General features: G+C 59.9%; 1 protein-coding gene across 2 annotated transcripts; it reads right to left on the bottom strand.

The window, feature by feature from the left end:
- Positions 1–461: 461 nt before the first annotated feature.
- On the bottom strand, positions 462–17118 carry TTYH1 (tweety family member 1). 2 transcript variants are annotated; one of them, XM_090261161.1, is made up of 14 exons: positions 16926–17118; positions 13297–13475; positions 11343–11454; positions 10312–10532; positions 7697–7792; positions 6396–6468; positions 5875–5950; positions 5344–5399; positions 5084–5176; positions 4550–4642; positions 1174–1316; positions 1017–1062; positions 732–812; positions 462–613 (listed from the first exon to the last, which is right to left on the bottom strand). In XM_090261161.1, the coding sequence occupies exons 1-13, from the start codon at positions 17049–17051 to the stop codon at positions 774–776; spliced, it is 1353 nt and encodes a 450-aa protein (XP_090117287.1). In that variant the 5' UTR covers positions 17052–17118; the 3' UTR covers positions 462–613; positions 732–773. The 2 variants fall into 2 exon arrangements, with proteins under 2 accessions (XP_090117287.1, XP_090117286.1); XM_090261160.1 differs by lacking the exon at positions 1017–1062.
- Positions 17119–20053: the final 2935 nt, after the last annotated feature.

The following is a 20053-nucleotide window of genomic DNA, read 5'->3' as shown; positions in this document are numbered from 1 at the left end:
TCTGGCTTCTGCATCTATACACGCACTGAGCTCTATTCCTAGGCAGTCTGTTCAGTCCCGGGGGTGGCTGTCTTCCTGTGTCAGGACACGTGTAGTGCTTTCAGAATCAGGGAACAATGTTATTTTTTAAAATAGCAATTCCTTTGGAAGCGCAGCAGAGCCCAGCCAGGAGCAGAAACACCTGGCCGCCAGGAGGCTGAGCTGAAGGGGTGGGTCTCCCCAACGCAACCAGAAGGCCAGATGGAGGAGGACAGAAAGAGGAAGGACCCAGCTGCTTGTAAAATAAAGTCTTCCCTTTTATTCAAATCAACCCATTCCCAAGTTAGTGCCACAAGTTGAGATGGGGGGGCCTAAGCCCACCCATGTATGGTGGGCGTGAGGGTATGCAAGTCTCTTCAAGGGTGGCCCTGGCTGCCAAGGAGGTGGGGCCCCCTCTCTGGCCAGCCCTGCGCCCTGGCCTGCCCCGTCAGCCCTCTCCTGGGGCTGAGGGCACGTGGAGGGGACAGGGCAGGAAGGCAGTCTTGTTCAGGGTGTCCGTGGCCAGGGTGATGTTAGTAGTGGGAGCCCAGTGAGGCTGGGTTAGTGGGGTCTTCTCTGGCCGCCAGGGAAGGAACTGCAGGGAGACAGAGACAGGGCACTGACTGCTGGCGGGAAGGCCACCACCGTGCCAGGGATGGGGGAGGAGGGCAGAGGCCGGGTGTGAGAGCTGGGGTGCTACTTGGACAGCTCACCGGGGAGGGAGGGTGGACTGCAGCCTGACGTGAAGGAGGGGCTCAGATCGAGGACTGCCACTGCACGAAGCGCTTGGATTCCTGCGGGGGTTCGGGGTCAGAGCAGGGCAGGACATGGGAGTCTGGCCTAGTAATGTGAGCCCCAGCCTCCTCCCTCGGACTCAGGGGTCCAGGCCCCCAGCCCCTCCCCCCTCAGACCCAGGGGTCCAGGCCCCCAGCCCCTCCCCCCTCGGACCCAGGGCTCCAGGCCCCCAAACCCTCCCCGCTCCGACACGCGTCCAGTACCTGAGGGTTGAAAGGGTCATCATCGTCCGTGTCATCATAGTCGTCACTGGGGTGCGATTGGGGGGGAGTGGCAGAGAAGGAGGACGGGGGAACCCATCAGGAGGCTGCGCCCCAACGGCCCCCACCCTGCTGTGCTCTCCCCCGCCCCCCTCCTGACCTGGGTGGGAAGAGGGCCCAGGCGCGGGGCAGGCTGCAGAGGGCGGTGGCCAGGGCTCCTGCAGACAGGAGGGAGAAGAGCAGCAGAAAGAGCAGGCCTTCCAGGGCGTCTTCGCACAGGCCGCGCAGGGCTGCGCCGTAATCCTGGGTGGGCGGGGAGGGCCTCAGTGGGCAGCACCCCGCCCCCGCACACCCTGTGCGCCGCTTAGACTGCCCTCCCGGCTGTGCAACGCTGGACAGGTCACTCCACCTCTCTGTGCCTCGGTTTCCTTCCCCGCACATGCGCTCAGCAAAGAGCCTGGCACACAGGAAGCGCCTAGCGCACAGTAGGTGCTTTGGCCACTGTCATTACTACACCCACAGGGATGACCTCAAATCTCAGCCTCCTGTCACTGAAAACCCTCCACCGCCCCCATCCAGTAGATGCCAGTAGCACCTCCCCAGTTGTGACAACCAAACATGTCCCCACGCATCGCCCAGCGTCCCCTGGGCAAAATCGCTGGCCTCGAACAACACCGAGGATAACACTTAGAAGACCCCCCGCATTGGAGTTGCTCCTTGCACATACGCACATGTGCTAAATGCCAGCTGCTACCCCTGGAAATCATCAAGGCCCCCATTTCTTGACTGCCTGGCCGTCACACATCAGCCTGAGCACGCCCTTCCCCAGGTTCCAGAAGGCTTCAGTCACTCACCCCCCGCCCCCAGTCCTGGGCCCCACCGCCCAGATGGCACCAACGGGAAGGAGCCAGACCCACGGGGGTCTGGAGCGCTGAGACAGGCCCGAAGGCTGCTGTGACCTCTCTGGGGACGGGGCACAAGGGGCCAAGGCTGCAGACCAGAGGGGACCAACCACACAGTCCCTGCAGGTCCCGCGAGAATTGGAGATGGTGATCCGCGTGCAGGGCGGTCACTGGAGGGTTTAAGGCAAAGGAAGAACTTGATCGGATTGTGCTTCAAAGGCTTGCTGCTGGGAGAGCAGACGGGGGCAGGCGAGCGGGGACAGGGCAAAGTCTCCGGCCACTGGGCAGGAGACAAACAGGGTGAGGACCAGGGTTGCAGCAGCAGTGGGTGTGAGCAGTGTGAGCAGACTCCAGAGGGGCTTCAGAGGGAGGGCCAACAGGAATTGCTGGCAAAATGGTAACGACAGGAACCAGCAGGGATCTCCTGGGTGTCTGGCTTGAGCCCCTGCATGGGGTGGGGGCGGGGGTGGGGTGCCTGGTACTGAGCCAGGGAAGCCCAGGGGAGGGGCCGGTCAGGGCAACAGGTCCGCATTGACAGGATCAGACCCACACGATGTCCTTTCATCCCCCTAGCAGCCCTGCAAAGCGGAGCTCACACAGCTGCCCTTTGAACAACAGAAAGGACAAGCCACTTGCCCAGAGTCACACACAGCCCGGAAGGGGCAGAGCGGGCACTGGAACCAGGTCTGTCAGGCTGCACGTCTCCCTGAGGTCCCTCATCCTGATTTTAATATAGGGGACCCCGAGGCCCAGATGGGGAAACAGACATGCATGGAGCGTGAGTGGACCGCAGAGACTCTGACCTGCCCTCCTTCTCCCTCCCTTTCCTCCTTCAGGAGGAACCTCGGGCTGTGCTCCAGCTGGGTGTCCAATGGGACCACAGAGAAATGCATGGACCATTTGAATAAAGAGCAGCGTAGCCTTTGAGGACACCCCAGCTTCTCAGCTCTGGCGGTCAGCCACTCTGACTTGACTCAGTGCCCCCCAGTGCCCTGTTGTTAGAGGGCCAGCTTCAGAAGTTTGGGTGCAGTAGGGGCCATGGAAGGGACCTGATCATGGCAAGGAGCAGCTCAGACCCGTCCTGTGGGATAGAGGAGTCCCTCCTGGGGGTCGGGTCACCAGATCAGACACAGGACAGCCAGTTAGGTTTGAATTTCAGGTGCCCAACAGCAACAAAGACCTAGTGCCAGCGTCTCCCCTGTGTGTCTGGGATACACTTAGAGTAAAAAGGTATTTGGTGTTGGCAGAATCTGCCAGCCCAATCAAGAGCCCATCCAGGCACCAACAGAGGATGAGGGCAGTCAGGAAGCAGAAAGGGACAAGGCTGGGTGACTGTCTGGCAGGGGGACCCAGGAGAATGGGAGGGGCGAGGCCCCCGTGCCTGGGCTAGCTGGTGACTCAGCCCTGTGTACCTGCTAACCCAAGTCTGTAAGACAGACAATAACAGCAGTCCTTCTCGGTAGCATTAGTAATGAGGGCTCTGTGAGTCACCACCCCTAAAATACCCCAGAGCCCGCACTTAGTAAAGCCTGCGTGCACACAGGGGGAAGACTGATGTTCTCCCACACCCTCTCAACCACCCAGTAACGCAGGTACCACCGCCCTCATTTCACAGGTGCGAAACCGAGATTCAGGGATGTGCACCTGCCGGTGGCCACAGAGCCCATGTCAGAGCCCAGCTGGAAGGAGTCTGCAGGACACCGGGCTCTCTTTCTCCTGGGTGTCCTGCCCCCCCCCCCCGCCCTGCCCCTGCCTCAGCACGATGACAGCATGCACTACGCAAGACCCTTACAGGTATTCTCCCCTGCATCCTGGCTTTATAAATGAGGAAACTGAGGCACAGAGAAGTCAGGGACTTGCCTGAGGCCAAGAACTAGGGCTGGAACCCAGGCAGCCTCGCTCCAGAATTCACTAAGCTGCACAGCCTTTAGGAGAGAGGAGGAGGAGGAGGAGAAGGGAAGAAGGAGTAGGTGGACTGGAGGGAGAGGGAGGAATGAGGGGTGGGGAGAGAGGAGGGAGGAAAGAAAGAAGGAATCTAGGTGATGGGTGGGTAGGATAGTTAATAGGGAATACAGTAGTCTCTCTCTATATTGCGAGTTCACTTATCGCGGCCTCACTGTATTGCAAGATTTTTAAAAATATTATAATTATAGTGGATTTTTCACTATATTGCGGGATTTTGTGGTACTGTATACGTAAACTCTTAAAGTGACGTAGGTTTAAGACTACAGAATATGTTTAAGAACAGTAGTGTTTATAAAAGTGTGGAAAGGTTAATAAGGGAGTGGGAAAGGTTAATAAGGGAGTGGGAAAGGTTAATAAGGGACTGGAGACGGTTTATAAGTGTGTGGGAAGGGTTTATAAAGCCTTAAAATATATATAAATACTAAAATAAATGTGAGGTTCCTGCTTCGCGGATTTTCACCTATCGCGGGGGGCGGGTCTAGAACGTAATACCCGCCATAAGTGAGGGAACACACTGTACTGTACTATATGATGTACAAACAATAGATAGACAGGTAGATTTCTTGGGGACAATGGGAGAAAGACTGGCAGGGTCGGAGCAGAAGGAAGCCCTTCAGGGCCCAGCGGGGGCGCCCCGTGGGAATAATTTCGGGAGGGGCCAGGAGTCACCTTGTGCAAGCTTCGACAGTGCAGTAGGGCCACCAACTGGTGGAAGTTCCCTTCAGTCACATTCAACGTCTCCTCCAAGGACAGCAGAGGTTTCTGCGGTGGGAGGGGGTGGTTATCCCACCTACTCCTTAGGCCTGCCGGTCGCCGGGGCCCCGCCCATCTCTTCAGGCCCCGCCCACACAGACTGACCACGCGCCTTTAAGGCTCTGCTCACAACCACCGACCCCCCTTCCTGGCCCCATCCACAGTCACGGCCGCACTCGGGTCCTCCCACTTCCATGGTTCCACCCATACCCCACCCACAACCACGCCCACCGACCACTTCTTGCCCCGCCCCCACACAATGGCCACGCCCCTGGTTTCCATGACCACGCCCACCGACCACCTTCCTGTCCCGCCCACTCACCAGAGCCACGCCCCTTGGTTTCCATGACCACGCTCACCGACCCGCCCTTTCCGTGGGCCCCGCCCACACCCACAGGTCCATCCAGGCCCCCCAGCCCCGGGGTGTTGGGGTGCACGGGGAGTGCCGACCTGCGCGGAAGGGAACTGGGGCACAGCTTCTCGCTCCAGGCCCTGCAGCTGGGAGTGGATGTTGGCCAGCGCTCGCTGGGACAGCGTCAGCCTCTGCAGGAACACAGCGGGAGGAGGACCCAGTGGTCCACGCCCCCACCCACTCCTCTCTAGGGACACAGAACTGGGGGCCCCTGGCGCCTTCATCCTCCCCCAGAACCCCTAAGTCCAGGCCCCAGCGCCGCCCCCCTCCACCCGGCTCCCTGACCCACAGCCCTAACCTGTTGAAAGGGGTTGGAGACGGCCTGGTTGCAGAGGAAATAATAGTTCAGGATGTCTGAGACGGGAGGGGAAGAGGGGGAGGCCGTGAGCCAGGGAGGGCCTCCGTGGGGCGGGGGGCAGGCATTGGGGGTACGGCCCTGTCTTTCCACCCTCAGGAACAGGGGCCCCTCCCCAGCTCAGGACCCTGCTGTGGTCCCAGTGGCCTGGCCACTCGCCCAGCCCCTGAAAGCTTCGGCTCCCACCACAGCCAAAAACGCGCTGGTCTCCACACTCCTTCGGAGCCGCTGCTTCTGAGGTTGGCTGCTTGACCACACTGTGCTCCCCCCAGTTTCCCCACGTGGCCAAATCCTCCACCCCCCAGGTCTCGCCCCCTCTCCAAGCCCAGCATCTATATCCCTCTGTCTTTTGAAGCCCACCCCCACCGTGGGAGACAGGGCAGCCTGCCCAACACTGGGCACCCCACCCCACCCCAGGCAAGACTGAGCACAGAGGCCTGCGCATCAGCATGTGCACCAGACCAGCGGGGTCACCTGAGCCAAGCCCAGTCTCCTCCTGGGTCAGGTTCAGGACGTAGGTGTCTGGACTGGAGCAGAAGTCACTGAGGCCCTGAGAGAGGCAGCGGGAAAGGGGACTCAGACCATAAACGGCCCCAATGCCACACCCGCATGGACTCAGAGCCCCCATCTGCTTCCTCGGGCCAGGGGTCCAGGCCCCAGCCCCTCCCCCCTCAGACCCAGGGGTCCAGGCCCCCAGCCCCTCCCCCCTCAGACCCAGGGGTCCAGGCCCCAGCCCCTCCCCCCTCAGACCCAGGGGTCCAGGCCCCCAGCCCCTCCCCCCTCAGACCCAGGGGTCCAGGCCCCAGCCCCTCCACCCTCAGACCCAGGGGTCCAGGCCCCCAGCCCCTCCCCCCTCAGACCCAGGGGTCCAGGCCCCCAGCCCTCAGGACCAAGAACACCAGCCCCAGACCCCATGGCCCCCGTGTTCCCCCTCTCAGGACCTGAGGCGCTGCCCCCACCCCCCCAGGACGCAGGAGCCCGGCCTCTGCACTCACCACAGCCGTCGCCGCCTCCAGGCCCAGGGAGCCCCAGCTCAGGACAAGAACCACAAGACTCATCACAGTCATCCTGTGGGGGAGGGCGTGGACTTGAGGTTCTGAATCTCCCTACCCTGCCTCTTCCCTTCCACCACCCCAACTCCCATCACAGCTCTACCCCCAACCTCTGGAACCTAGAAGATCAGAGTTAGGGGCAGAGAAATGGGAGGGGGCATGGGACTTGTCCTGGGAGTCAGGGTGCAGGGAGAGGGCCAACCTGTGGTTGTTATTGTCAAATTGAACATCTGGTCCCTGCCCCCCATGGCGGGGGGTGTTAAAAGGGCCCCAGGCTGGCAGGATGTGGCCCAGGTCTGCCCCATGTCCTCTGGGACTCTGAGGGGGCTACTGCCCATTTCCTGGGTTTCCCCAGGACCCCACTTCTGCCCAGCACGCTCTCGGGTTCTCCCTTGGTCAGCCACCTGCGCGCCCAGACTGCTCCTCCTAGCAGTAGAGACAGCTCTAGGGCTGACATTGCTCCCGGTTTTTCTCTGGGGATGGGGTTTGTGGGGCTAGCACTGGAGGGTGGGCAGCAAGCAAGGAGGGCACCTGGGGGGGGGCGCAAACCACAGTCCCTGGGCCCAGCTGCGGCCCTGACCGGCCAGGACCATGTTTCACCATCTCCCAGCCTCAGGGGGGCATGGGTGCGATGGCAGGACCTCTCACCCCAGGGAGAGAGTGGCGGGGGGGCACCAGTGGCAGCACAGCCCCCACCAGCACCCTGAGGGGCAGGGAGGAAGCGAGGGCTCCTCCGCATGGGACGGGCTGGCCTGGCTGGGCAGCGCTGGGCAAGTGGCCCCACCACTCTGAGCCCCAACCGCCTCCTCCGTTAAGTGGAAGGAAAGTGCCTCCGGACGGGGTCGGTGTGAGGGCTCCAGGGGAGCGTGGGGCACGTGGAATGAGTCCCAGCACCACGTCATGGCCACGCAGCCTCAGACGTGGTCGCCTCCCGCCTCGGTCCCTCCTCTGCAGGACCAGCTCCTGACGGGCGCCTCCTTCGCAGGTTGTCGGGACAGCAGAAGGAGGCGGCGTGCACGGCCCTCCGTGGCTGTCAGCGACCACCGCCTCCCTCAGCACCAGCGTCCCTGCTATACTTGCTGGGACTTCCTGCACCTCCCTCTGTGAGGTGGCCCAGCCCCGGAGCTCCGTGGAGGGCATGGGGGTCCATGCGACAGAGGACCGAGCCAGCGGGAGCCAGGAGGCCCACGGTCCCTGCGGGGTGGACCTCAGGCCCCTGCGCTGTGACGTGAGCCCAGACTCACACGATCACCAGCCACTTGCTCTGCTTTGCCAGGCCCAGCAGGGTGAAGAGGCAGACCAGGAGCTCCAGGAGCAAAAGGAGGACGTAGGCCAGCCACCTGGGGGGCAGGGGGGACAGAAGGGTGCAGCTGAAGAAGCACGTCCCGCCTTCCAGCGTCCAGGCTCCCAGACTCTCCTTCGAGTGCATCTCTGCCTGTCACCGGGTCTCCAGGCCAGAGCCCAGCTCACCTGGGAGGCGGGTCACCCTCACCTCCTATACAGAGCACAGGTCCTAGGGTCAGAGCGACGGGACCACACATGAGCTCTGCAACCTGTGGCCTTGCACATGTGATCTGGCCTCGGAGCCCAGCCCCCGACCCGCCCTGCAGGACAACGCACCCAACGTCATGGTGTAGCACCTAAGGGTGCGGTGTCTGCAGGCAGGCTGGCCGCCTGGGTCTCCACCTCTCGGCTCTCTGTAACTGTTTTAGTAACTCTGCCCCCTGTGCCTCAGTTTCCCCGCCTGTAACGGGGGGTGGGGAACAACAGCACCTCCTTCAAAAGGTTGCCGTGACGCCGATGAGTGAGAGCACACAAAGCACTCAGGAGAGCGCCGGGCACGTGGACACACTTACAGACCCGCTTGAACATGAAGAAGGGAACTTGGAGTGTTATTTACTGTTTCAGTACCGGCGAATAACAGTGCTCTGACTGAGAAGGGAACTCCATGTGTAAGTGCTGGATTAATAGCATGCTACAGGGCAGGGACAGGGGTCCCCGAGTGGCCCTGCGTGGCCTCCAGGCCTTTGCTCTCCAAGTCCCCATTGCCAGCTCACGCCACCAGTTTCGGGCAGGCAGCCAGTCCTGCTCTACACGGCTGGCCGTGAACACCTGCTGCCAGCCTCCGTGAACTCTGCCAGCAAAGCCCTCCCTTCATCCAGGCCAACTTCCTTTGAAGAAATTGGCCTCGTTGTTTGAGGGACAGGAAAGTGCCAGGTCCTCCAGCGCTGGTTCGTCCAGAAGGTATTTCCCGTTGCTGGGGGTCTGCCTCACCCTGGCGTAGTTGGCAGGGCTACCCCAGCCCACCTGGAAGGGGCCAAGGTCAGCTTGTATGGTCCCTGGGCTCAGTCACCACGCAGACCCTGGACTCGCTGGGACCCAGGCCAGTCCGATGCCCCATGGGATGTCTTACTCTGGGCCTGCTTCAGCCCCGTCTGCCTCAACTCTTCTATCTCTGTCCCCGCACCTGGGCCAGGCCCTCAGAGGGTGTCTTCTGGATAAATGAGAGAAATAACTCCCAGTGGACGGAGCGATGGGGACTTGGTCACGGTGGCTCTGGGAAGGGTAGCTGTCCCAGAAGTCTACCTAACTTGTTCCGGTTCCTCCTTCAAATGCCACCTTCTCGGCATGGCCTCCCAGGACTCCCCATTCAAATTGTCGGCTGGTGTCCGCAATGCACCCCCCTTCTCACTTCATTTCCTCCAAAGCTCTCTCCACCCCCCCACCGGAGGACATTCAATTACTGGTTCCCCTCTGGAAGACAGCAGGAGTCCCTCTCCGCTCCGTTCAGTATGCTGTCTTATAAAAACCTGCATTTTATAAACACCTGCATAATGCGTGCTAGTCACGTGACGGATGCCAACTCATTTGATCCTCAACAATCGAGGAAGGGGGAAGGGGCGCTATCTGTTGTTCCCACTTCACAGATGGGCACACTGAGGTGCAGAGCTGGAGAGGCCTGGTTTAAAGTCACCTGGTTAGCAAGGGGCCATCTGGCTTCAGAGCCCATGCCCCTAACCCTGGAGCTGCCGTTGCTCTCACCAAAAGGTGCTAAATAGCCCTGGCTGGTGTGGCTCAGTGGATTGAGCCCCAGCCTGCGAACCAAAGGGTCGCCCATTCGATTCCCAGTCAGGGCACATGCCTGGGTTGCAGGCCAGGTCCCCAGTTGGGGGGCATGAGAGGAACCACACATGGATGTTTCTCTCCCTTCCTTCCCCTCCCTCTAAGAATAAATAAATAGGATTTCTTTAATGCTACATAAGTATTTGTTGAATGGATACACGTGTCAGGTGGATGGCTGAGGGAGTGAACTAGTTAAGAGGCTAGTCCAGATGTGAGTACAAGAGTGAATTAATGAATGGGGACTCAAGGAATGAATGAATGAGTGAATGACTGGAGGGACGGGGTAATGGATGAGTACTTGGCGTGAAGGTGGGCACCACTTGGTCCATCTCTTTCTTTTTTTAAACATGGATTTTTTTTTTTTAGATTTTATTTATTTATTTATTAGAGAGAAGGGAAGGGAGGGAGAAAGACAGGGAGAGAAATGTGTGGTTGTCTCTCGCACGCCCCCAACTGGGGACCTGGCCCGCAACCCAGGCACGTGCCCTGACTGGGAATCGAACTGGCGACCCTCTGGTTTGCAGGCTGGGGCTCAATCCACTGAGCCACATGAGCCAGGGCTTGGCCCATCTCTTGACGGCAGGGTTTCTCACCCTTGTGACTACTGACACGAGATGGGTCATCCTTGCTGTGGGGACTGTCCTCTGAACTGTAGGAGGTTAGGCAGTATCCCGGGCCTCCAGCTACCACCCAGGCGGAGACCCCCTGCCAAACAGCGAGAAGATTGGTGGCCCACCTGTATTCCTCCACAAAGGACACGTCTTCGGCCACCTGCAGGGGGCTCAGGGGCACCCCCTGCCAGAAGGCCAGCCCCTGGAGCTGCTGGGCCACGGCCTCCGCCTGCCGCCGAGCCCCCCGGGTGGCAGCCACCAGCTCCGTGCGCTGCGTGAGCACCTCCTCCAGCGTGGTCAGCTCCGTCCTCACGGCCTCACCCAGCCTCTCCACCGTCTCCAGCACCTGGCGCAGGGGTGGGTCTGGGGTCAGGGGAGGGCTCTCTCAGGGGGCCCAGGGGCGGGGGAGGGGTTATGAAGTAGAAACGAGCAATGGCAGGTGTCTGAGATCTGGGGCTGGGGCGTCTGTGACTGAGGAGGGGATGGAGGCGGCTCTCCGGTCCGTTTGTGGGGCTCTGGGCCACCCCATCAGGAGCTGCGGGGGGCCAGTGGCTTGAACCCCAGGCGGAGATTCAGGCCCCAGAAGGAGGATTCAGCCTGGGGTCCTAGGTCTGACGTTCACACCCGCCTTTCTGAGTCTGGGGTCTCATCTGGCTTCCATGGTCCAGGGTCTGCACAGGACATGAAATCTAGGGTCTGAGGTCTGGCTGGGTCTCATCTTTAGGGCTGGGGATGGGAGTGAGGCCTCTGTTCTAGTCCCTGAGTCCCAACACTGAGGTCCCCGAGTTCGCATTTGGGCCAAGAATCAGGTCTGGGTCTGACCGAGGGGCAGGGGCAGAGGCCACTGGTATTTGGTCTCTGTCTGGCTTGGGCTATAGCTTCCAGTTCAGGACTGGGGCTGGGAGTGCGTGTGGGGTCCCAGGTCTGAATTGTGGTTGGAGGGTGTCACGTGTGAGGCCCCGATTGGCAGTCGGGGTGGGGGACTGGCTATACAGTCTGAGTGAAATTCTGAGCCTGGGGTCCTAAATTTTAGGTCTTGGGTCTTGGCTCTGGAGTTTGGATTCCGTTTCCTGGGAATGGGGGTGGAGGGGCTTGTCCCCGTCTGGGGAACCAGTGCGAGGGTGGGTGTGGGGTCTGCCGCTGCCCCGCTTCTCACCAGGTGGTCGATGGCGCTGAGCGTGTGGTTGGCATGCACCAGTGCGGAGCTGAGCTGGGCCACCCCGTCACTGGCCTCGCTGTTGCCATAGAAACCAATGCCTATGCCCGCGCTGTGAGAAGGAGGGACGGGAAATCACAACGGGTCCTGGGACCGGGGGGCGGTGCCCCCCAATTTCTCACCCACCGTCCCCCACCCCATTGGGCGAGCTATCCTGGGAAAGAATGTCTCCAGCCTGGGCCCCTACCGGTTGCTGCGGTAACGGGAGGGCCTCCCTCCCCCAGCTGGAGGGCCATCATTGTGATGCTAATGGAAGGTGGAGTGTAGAGGGGAGGGTACCCCAGCTTTAACTCGCACCTCACCGGCGCGGAACCCCTGTCCCGCCCAGCGCCAGGCTGACCAGCACGCCCCTCGCCTATGACCGTTGGCCCCACAGCCATTTCGTCCGTCCTTTCCCACACACCCAGGGTCCTCAGCACCTGTCCCTCCCCCACGTCCTGGGGTTTCTCAGGAGTTCAGACCCCCAGCCACCATCTCCTGGGGGACCCGAGCCGGGACCTCCCGGCCACCCCCCCCCACACACACCCCCACGGGACCCAAGCTTCTGGCCAGCTGGGAGCCGATCAAGGGACTGTGGGCGCCCCCGCCCCTCCGCGGCCAGCACACAGAGCTCCATTGTGGGGCCTGAATCGGCCCCTCCCCCCACCCCAGTGTGTCCCTCCGCGGAGGGGCCGGGGCCGGACAGAGCAGCAGGGAGCGGGCCGCCCTCCCAGTTCCCAGCCGCCGCGCGGGCCCCCCACCCCCAGCCCTGGGATCCGACGCCTGCGCCCCGCCCCCCACCGCGCATTGTTCGCAGTCCCACAAAGCTGCTCTTGTTCCCAGGCCGCGGGGGCCGGCCCCGTCTCTCCCCCACCAGGCCTTTGTCCGCCTGCCCCGTCCACCCCCACTCAGGAGGGCCCTGAGGGGAAGCATCTTGGCCGCAGGCCGCCCAGCCGCCTCCCCCACAGACACCCCCAAACGCACACACTGCTCCCGGGCGGTGATGGAGCGTTCGGGGGCGGGGGTGGGAGTACCCGCTTCCGGGCTACTCCTGGGCCGGCCGGGCAGGTCTCTGGGCGCCCTAATCTGTGGAACAGGACAACTGTCCTGCGCTGGTGGGGGGTGGAGAGCCGGCAGGGCTGTGCCCCCAGCTGGCCCTTGGTGTACGGGGTGCCAGACGCTCTCCTCCTCTCTGCCCTGGGGGTGTCCCAGAAGAAGGCCCCTGAGCTCCTAGGAGTCGGCGGGTTTGAGTCTCCACTCCGCCGCTGCGTGGGCCACGTGGCCTTGAAATGTGGCCTTGTCCCTGTCCCTGAACCTTCCTCTTTCAACACTGGGAGTGACATCGCGAGCCCAGCAGGGTTACTGCGGGCGGACGCGGGGGACCAGCCCAGGTCTGGGCGCGGAGCAGGTGGTCAGGGCCCAGACACGGTTGTCTGTCTCCCAGACCAGAACATGGGCGCACTGCGGGCAGGGACCTGCGGGCTTGTCAGCACTCCCTGGCACACAGTGGGTGCTCAGGGAGCGGCTGAGGAGTGAACGGGCTCATGAATGGCCTCACTGGTTAGCACTTACCAGGAGTGCAGCCGTGAGCCAGGCCCTGCGCCCTCTCTCATTCGGTCTTACAACCAGGAGGGGGTGTTGCCATAATGCCCATTGTAGAGACGTGGGAACTGAGCCGGGGGGGCACTATGTCACTCCCGCAGGTGGCACGGCCAGTCAGGGGCACAGCCCGCCGGACTCCTCACCCCGACCCTGTCCTGCCAGGCCGGCTGCCCGGGGAAAACCACGTCTCTTGACCCTCAGTCTCCCCATCCATGAAACGGGGACAACGCCGCTTGCTGCCCAGGTGGGAAGCCCGACAGAGAGCTTGGGGAGCCCCGTCCCCACGCCCCCACCCACCCTGGCGCCCCATTACCAGCCGACGAGGAGGGCAGCGATGCAGCTCCAGGTGACGCAGCCGCCCCCGGGCGCGGGGCTCTTGGCACCAGGGGGCTCCACGGGCCGGCAGCAGCAGACGCGGATGAGGTAGGCAGCGATGAGGATGAGACTGAGGCCCAGGCCCAGACCGGCCAAGGCCGCCACCAGCAGCAGGGCCTGCGGGAGGGGTGACAGCGGGCTTCAGAGGCGCTTGGGCTCCGTCCCAGCCCAGCTGGGGGCCGGCGCCCCGGGTCTCGGCGCAGGAGGGAGGCAGCCCTCGCCAGATGGGGGCCCCCGCCCAACCTGTGGCATCCAGGTTTGTGGGGAGAGATGGGGCCCCCATGCTGGAGGCTGGGTCTGTGCTTTGGGACTGGGTCACTGCTCGGCCCATCCCTGGCTGTGTGATGTTGGGCAGGGGCCTCCCCTGTCTGAGCCTCGGGCTCCTCCTCCGCCAGGGAGCTGGATGTAGCATCCCTCAGGGCTGGGCCCCAGAACTGCGGGAGCCGGGGTGGGTGGGCGGGGGCTCCTGTGCGTGGGGCTGGGCTGGCAGGTTTCTTCCCTCGTTGTTCACTCTCTGTCCCCTGCTGCTGAGCTCTGCACACCCACTGCGGTGTGAGTCTGTCACCCGGTGGCTCACGACACGGAGGGGGCGTGGCAGCCTCACAGAGATAGTGTGTGTGTGCACGCGTGTGTGTGCAAGACTCAGAGATGGAGCCTGGGAGGCTGGGAGAGGGAAGACAGAGCCGGGGGCAGGGGAGAGGCAGACTCAGAGGGAGATGGGGAAGGAGAGACTCTGAGGCAGGAGAGACAGGCGGAGCGAGATGGAGAGAGAGCCGAGGGGTGGGAGGACAGGGGCGGGGAGGGGAAGCCTGGCCGAGGAGTGGGGTGCCCACGAGGCAGGGTTTCACAGGGGATGCTCTGCTGTCTTGTCATCTCCACAGATGCCCAGAGTGGGGCAGGGGTTTGCCTGGAGCCACAAAGCAGGGTAGGGACAACATCAGGGACCGAATCAGACTTTTGGGCTCACTGACGCTGTTTCCCCTAAACCAGTGTCTGCTTTTGTGGGGGGGTGGTGAGAGAGAGAGAGAGACAAGTGCAGGGGGTGTTTGTGTTTCTGGCTGTGTTACAGATGTGTTATCTCTGACTGGGTTTGTCATGGGATAATACACCTAAGGGTGTGCGTGTTTGTAGGTGGGCGCGTGAGTGTGTGTGTGCTTCTGTGGGAGCTCCTGTACCTGCGGGGGTGAGAGAGGGGTGTGTGGGCATCTGGGTGTTTCTGGCACAGCTCCTTGAGTCTAAGTGGGTCTCAGGTGGTGCCTGTGGGAGAGAGAGAAAGTGTGGGAGTGCGGGTGGGTGTGATGTGTGAATGTGAACATGAGTGTGTGCAGGTACATACATGAGCATATGACTGAGTGCAAGGATGGTGTGTGCAAATGTGTGTGTGTATGTGTTTGTATCTGTGTATATGTGAGTGTACATGTGAGTGTGTGTGTATGTGTCTGTATGTGTGAGTGAGTGTATAAGTGTGCATGTGAGTGTACATGTGTTTGTATGTGTGTATGTGAGTGTACATGTGAGTGTGTGTATGTGTCTGTATGTGTGAGTGAGTGTATAAGTGTGTGCATGTGAGTGTACATGTGTTTGTATCTGTGTATATGAGTGTACATGTGAGTGTGTGTGTCTGTGTGAGTGAGTGTATAAGTGTGTGTGTGCATGTGAGTGTACATGTGTTTGTATCTGTGTATGAGTGTACATGTGAGTGTGTGTGTGAGTATATGTCTGTATGTGTGAGTGAGTGTGTAAGTGTGTGCATGTGAGTATACATGTGTTTGTATCTGTGTGTATGTGAGCGTACATGTGTGTGTGAGTCTGTCTATGTACATGTGTGAGTGTATAAGTGTGTATGCGCATGTGAGTGTACATGTGAGTGTATGTGTCTGTGTGCATGTTTGTATGTGTGAATGTGTGCATGTGAGTGTACATGTGAGTGCGTGTATGAGTATGTGTCTGTATGTGTGTGTGTGAGCGCATGTGTGTGAGCACGTGTATATGCAAGCGTATATGTGAATGGGTGTATAAGTGTGTGTGTACATATGAGTGCATGAGTGTATATGTGTGTAAGCATTTGCATATGTGAATGTGTGTGAGCATATGTGTGTGTGTGTATGAGAGTGTAAGGGTGGATGCATGTGAGTGTGAAAATGTTTCTGTATGCAGGAGTGTGTGTGCGTGTGAGTCTGTGTTAATATCTGTGTGTATGTGAGTGTTTGTGTCCCCAGCTCCATGTCACTCGATTCCTGATCACTTCCCAGCTGTGCCCACTGTGGTGACCTCCCTGGGGACAACGTCCCCTCCTGGGGAGTGTGCCTCTGTGCCCTCCAGTCCCAGTGCTGTCACCCTGGCTGTAGATGGGGGGCGTTAGCCTGCCTGGGTGCCTCAGGCGGTCACGGGGTCTGGGACGAGTGTGGCTGTGTGGGCATCGCGTGGGAAGGCCTCCTTGGCCGTGAGCAGGCATGGGACGCGTTGGAGGCGGTGATTGTGTAACGGGAGGCTGTGGGAAAGGGGCTGGCATCCGTTTGGTGGGGAGAGGGCGCGCGCAGGAGGCAGGGAGGAGCTGCTCAGGCTGCACCGCCATGACCCAAATAGCTCAGAATACAGCACACACTTCCATCTCCGCCTTGCTGGGACCCCCCCAAAGCTCTCCAGTTTCCAGCCCTAGTCCCAGGAGCTCCCCAGGACAGATCCGAGGGGTCTAGACCCTACAGGCAGGGCCCAGGCCCCATCCCAGGCCCCACCAGTACACCCAGTCCCCCCACCCCCGGCGCAGCTCAGCCAAGCTTTGCTCATTAAGCTCAAAGCAAGGACTTCAATTAAACTGGGTCAGAGGACAGTTCTTTGGCCCCCACTGGAGCTGACCCAGGCTGGGCCCCTCCCCCAGGGACCCGGGCCTCCATAAGCTTCCCACCCCACCCTCCAGACCATGTCTGCTCTCCTCGCCTCCCCAAGCCGAACTGCACCCCCGCCTGCCCACCCCCACCCCTCCAGCGTCCCGACTGCCCCTTCTGTCCTGAGACAGGCTCCAAGCGTCCTCTTCCAACACCTCCACCTCCGTGGGCCAGCCCTGGCCCTCACTCGTCACCCCCTTTCCCCTTTCAGGGCTCAGCCCTGTCCCAGAACCAGAACCGGGGCAGCCCTAGCCCCCCTTCCCTCCACCATGATCAGCTCCTTTCTCCTGCGCCCCACCTTCACTGGACTGTCCATCCTAGGAGGGAGGGGCCCCCTTTTAGGACGCCCACCCCCCTGGTGACCCTGGACGCTGGCCTCCCCGGCAGCACTCAGAGACCCTGGAACCCAAGGGCCCCCATTCTCCTCTCTCCTCCGGGACTCGGGGTCCAGGCCCCTAGCCCTCTCCGATCTAAGCCGCGAGGGGTCTGGTCCCCCCAGCGTCCGTCCCGGGGTAATCTCCAGGTATGGGAGACCCGCGCACCTCCTCCCTCAGACACCCCAAAGTCGGGCCCGAACCTCACCCTCAAAGGACGCAGGGGTCTGTCACCCGGCGCCTTTCTCCCGCGGGACCCAGAACCGCTGGCCCGCAGCCCCCGTCCCCAGCCCCGCGCCCGCTCCCACCTGCTGGTATTCCTGCTCTTGGGGCGCGAAGCTGCTGGGCACCGGACGGAGCTGGAAGTCGGCGCGGGGCAGCTGGTGTAGCAGATGCACCCAGGCCGAGGGTCGGTAGCCCGGGGGCTCCCCCATGGCCCCCGGGGAAGGGCGCGCGGGGCCGACGCCGGGGCTGCGGGAGCCTCGGTGGCGGAGCGGGGCACAGGCAGAGCGGGGTCTGGCGGGGCTCTGGGGAGAGCAGCGGGGGGTGGGGGGGTGGAGGGGGCGGGGGGCGGAGATTTGTGGGCATGAGCAGGCGGGAGGCGCGGGCCGGGCGCGCGCGGTGCTGCCCCTGGCGGCGGCAGTGGGGACTGCGGCGTAGCGGGTGGGCCCCGGCGTTCGTCCCGCTAGGTGACGGCTCCCACCTGCGGCCCCCGCAGGGACCGCGACATCCCCGTCCCTATAAGGCCGCTCATGGTGTCACGTCACCTTGCAACATAACGATCCCTTTATCTTTAAGAAGAACCCTCACGTCCGGGCAAAGGTCGCTGGTATCCGCACAGCATTTTACAAACAATGGCTGTGGCACCAACTAAAAAAATCCTCACTTCCGTGGATCAGCGCGCTCTCGCCTGCAAAGGACGCCTCTATGGGGGTAAAAGCGTCTCCCTCTTAAAAACAAAATAAACAGAAAACAACTATGTATAAGGACACAGCTTTTGAACACCCAGTTCCCTGTGCGTGTATCGGCCACTCCAGAGCGCACCTGCTCACCCTGGTAAGGACCCCTCACTTCTGCATAAGACCCCTCCCACCAGAAGAAGAACCCACGCAGCGCTGTGTCTTCATAAGGATCCCTCGCAGGTGTTGAGAAGCCTCTCCAAAGGATGGCTTCCGTGTAGGTAAGCGTCTTCCTGCCCCTTGCCACCCACCTGACAGTTCACAGCCACTGCCCATGTGGAGTCGCACAGGAACCCACTGATGCCACTGATGCCTGCGGAAGCAGGGACCCTCGAAGGGGACCTTGCCGCTTAGATGTCACCACCCAGGCAGTCACGGCTGGAGCTAAAACTAAGGTCCCCAGGAATCTGCCCCAGTGGTCTCTCCCACCCCCATGGAGCAGAGCTAGACCTTGCCACTTGGGATCCCCACACCTGGCATCCCTTGGGGGGAAGGAGATGGGTGGGAGGAAGAAGGGGAGGTTAGTGTTCCACTTGGCTCATTCTTGTGTTTTGTCCCAGATTGGTGAGAAGGAGCGGGGGTCATCACCCAGGCTGTTACTAGGGAGAACAATTATGGTGGTGGTGATGATGAAGATGCTATGCTGGTGATGACGATAATGGTGATGATGGTGATGGTGGTGGTGGTGGTGATGATGGTGATGGCGATGATGGTGGTGATGGTGATGGTGATGATGATGATGATGATGATGATGGTGATGATAGCCATGTAGGCATAGTGATGGTGGTGATGGTGGTGGTGATGATGATGATGGTGATAATGATGGTGATGTCCAGAATGGTGATGATAGTGATGGTGATGATGATGATGATAACAGTGATGGTGGTGATGATGGAGACAGGGAAGGGTGATGATAGGTATCCCTGACATACGCACACACTTACATATACCCCACTCCGTTTTACTTCCCTCAGAAAAAGGTCTCGATGGACTGAATCTCCCTCTTTCTCTCTCTCTGCTTCACTCTGGCTCTTTCTCTTGTGTCCAGCTCTGTCCCTCCCACAGGGTTTGGGTCCCAGGTGCCGGCATTCTGGTGTCTTTAGAGAATTGCTTTATCCTGTGTTGATTAAGCTCAAGATACCCTTCCTCACAGATGGGAGCGCTGAGGTGCCATCTGGTAGAAGGATGCCGGCCTGGCCTCCTGCCCTGTTCCCTGGGTCTGTTTCTCCTGGGGAAGACAGGGTGGTCTTTGAGCATTTATTTCTAGGGGTTTGGGCTGAACCCCATTCCAATACCATCACAACCTTGATAGGTGTTAATTCAGGGCCTGGGTGCCTGAGAGCCCCCCAGTGGGGGATGGCTCAGAGCGGCCAGTGTTTGCCATATGGGGAGAGGGACACAGCATCGCCAGATGTTCCACATTTCCAAGAGAAGACAGAAATCTGGATATTTTTAAAAGCAAAATCCCTCAGCTTTTAAATGTTAAAACTAATTCGAATAAAAAAAATACTCTGTGGGCCAAATAAAACCTGTCCGTGGGTTGGAGCTGGCTGGTTTGTAAGCTCTGGTCTAGCCAGACGCTGAGCAGCACCAGCAGGGATGGGGCAAGTGGAGGAAGGGGGGGGGCAACGAGGCTGAGAAGGAGCAGCCAGGGAGGTGGGAAGAAAGCCAGAGAGAGGCAACAATGCCACCTCCTCCAGGAAGGCACCCTGACCAGTCTCTCTTGATTGAAGACAGGGCAGGTCCTGGTTCAAGGGCTCGCTCAGCATAGGCTCCTATGACTTAAATTCAGATTTCACTAAGTGGTGTGAGTGCATACACTGTGAATACATTTAGAAAATGTTCTAGAACATACAAAACGAATCTATGATGGCAGAGTAATCAGAACTGTGGTCACAAGTGGGTCAGTGGGGACACAGCTGAGTGGGAAAGGGGCTGAGGGGACTTTTTGGGTGATGGCAATGTTCTCTATCTTGATAAGGATTTTGGCTGCGCAGGGGTCTGCATTTATAGTACACTTAAGATTTGTGCATTTTATGACAAATTTTACCTCAAAGGAAAAAATAAGAACTCCAGTTAATGATATGCATGCTTAAATATTGAGAAGAAGTAGATGGGTGTCTGTAGTTTCCTTTGAAAATAAAATAAGATGAATGGACAGAAGGATGCATATGTAATAGAGCAAAATGTCAGTGATAAATCTAGGTGTTGGGTATCTAGGTATTCCTGGTGATATTCTTTATTTTCTCCAGCTTCATTGAGATACAACTATAGGTAACACTGTATCAGTTTAAGGTATACAATATGATGATCTGATACGTGTATATATTGCAAAACAGTTGCCACACAAAGGTTAGTTAACATGCGTATCACCTCCTATGGTTACTTTTGCACGTGTCTTGTGAGAACTTTCAAAACCTACTCTCTTAGCCACTTCCGAGTACACAGTACAGTGTTCTTAACTCCAGTCTCCACGC

The sequence above is a fragment of the Furipterus horrens genome, unplaced genomic scaffold (assembly GCF_987537825.1).
Source record: "Furipterus horrens unplaced genomic scaffold, mFurHor1.1.pri manual_scaffold_13, whole genome shotgun sequence".
Taxonomy (NCBI): Eukaryota; Metazoa; Chordata; class Mammalia; order Chiroptera; family Furipteridae; genus Furipterus; species Furipterus horrens.
The sequence above is the reverse complement of the archived record's forward strand: the minus strand, read 5'-3'. Positions and strand labels throughout refer to the sequence as shown.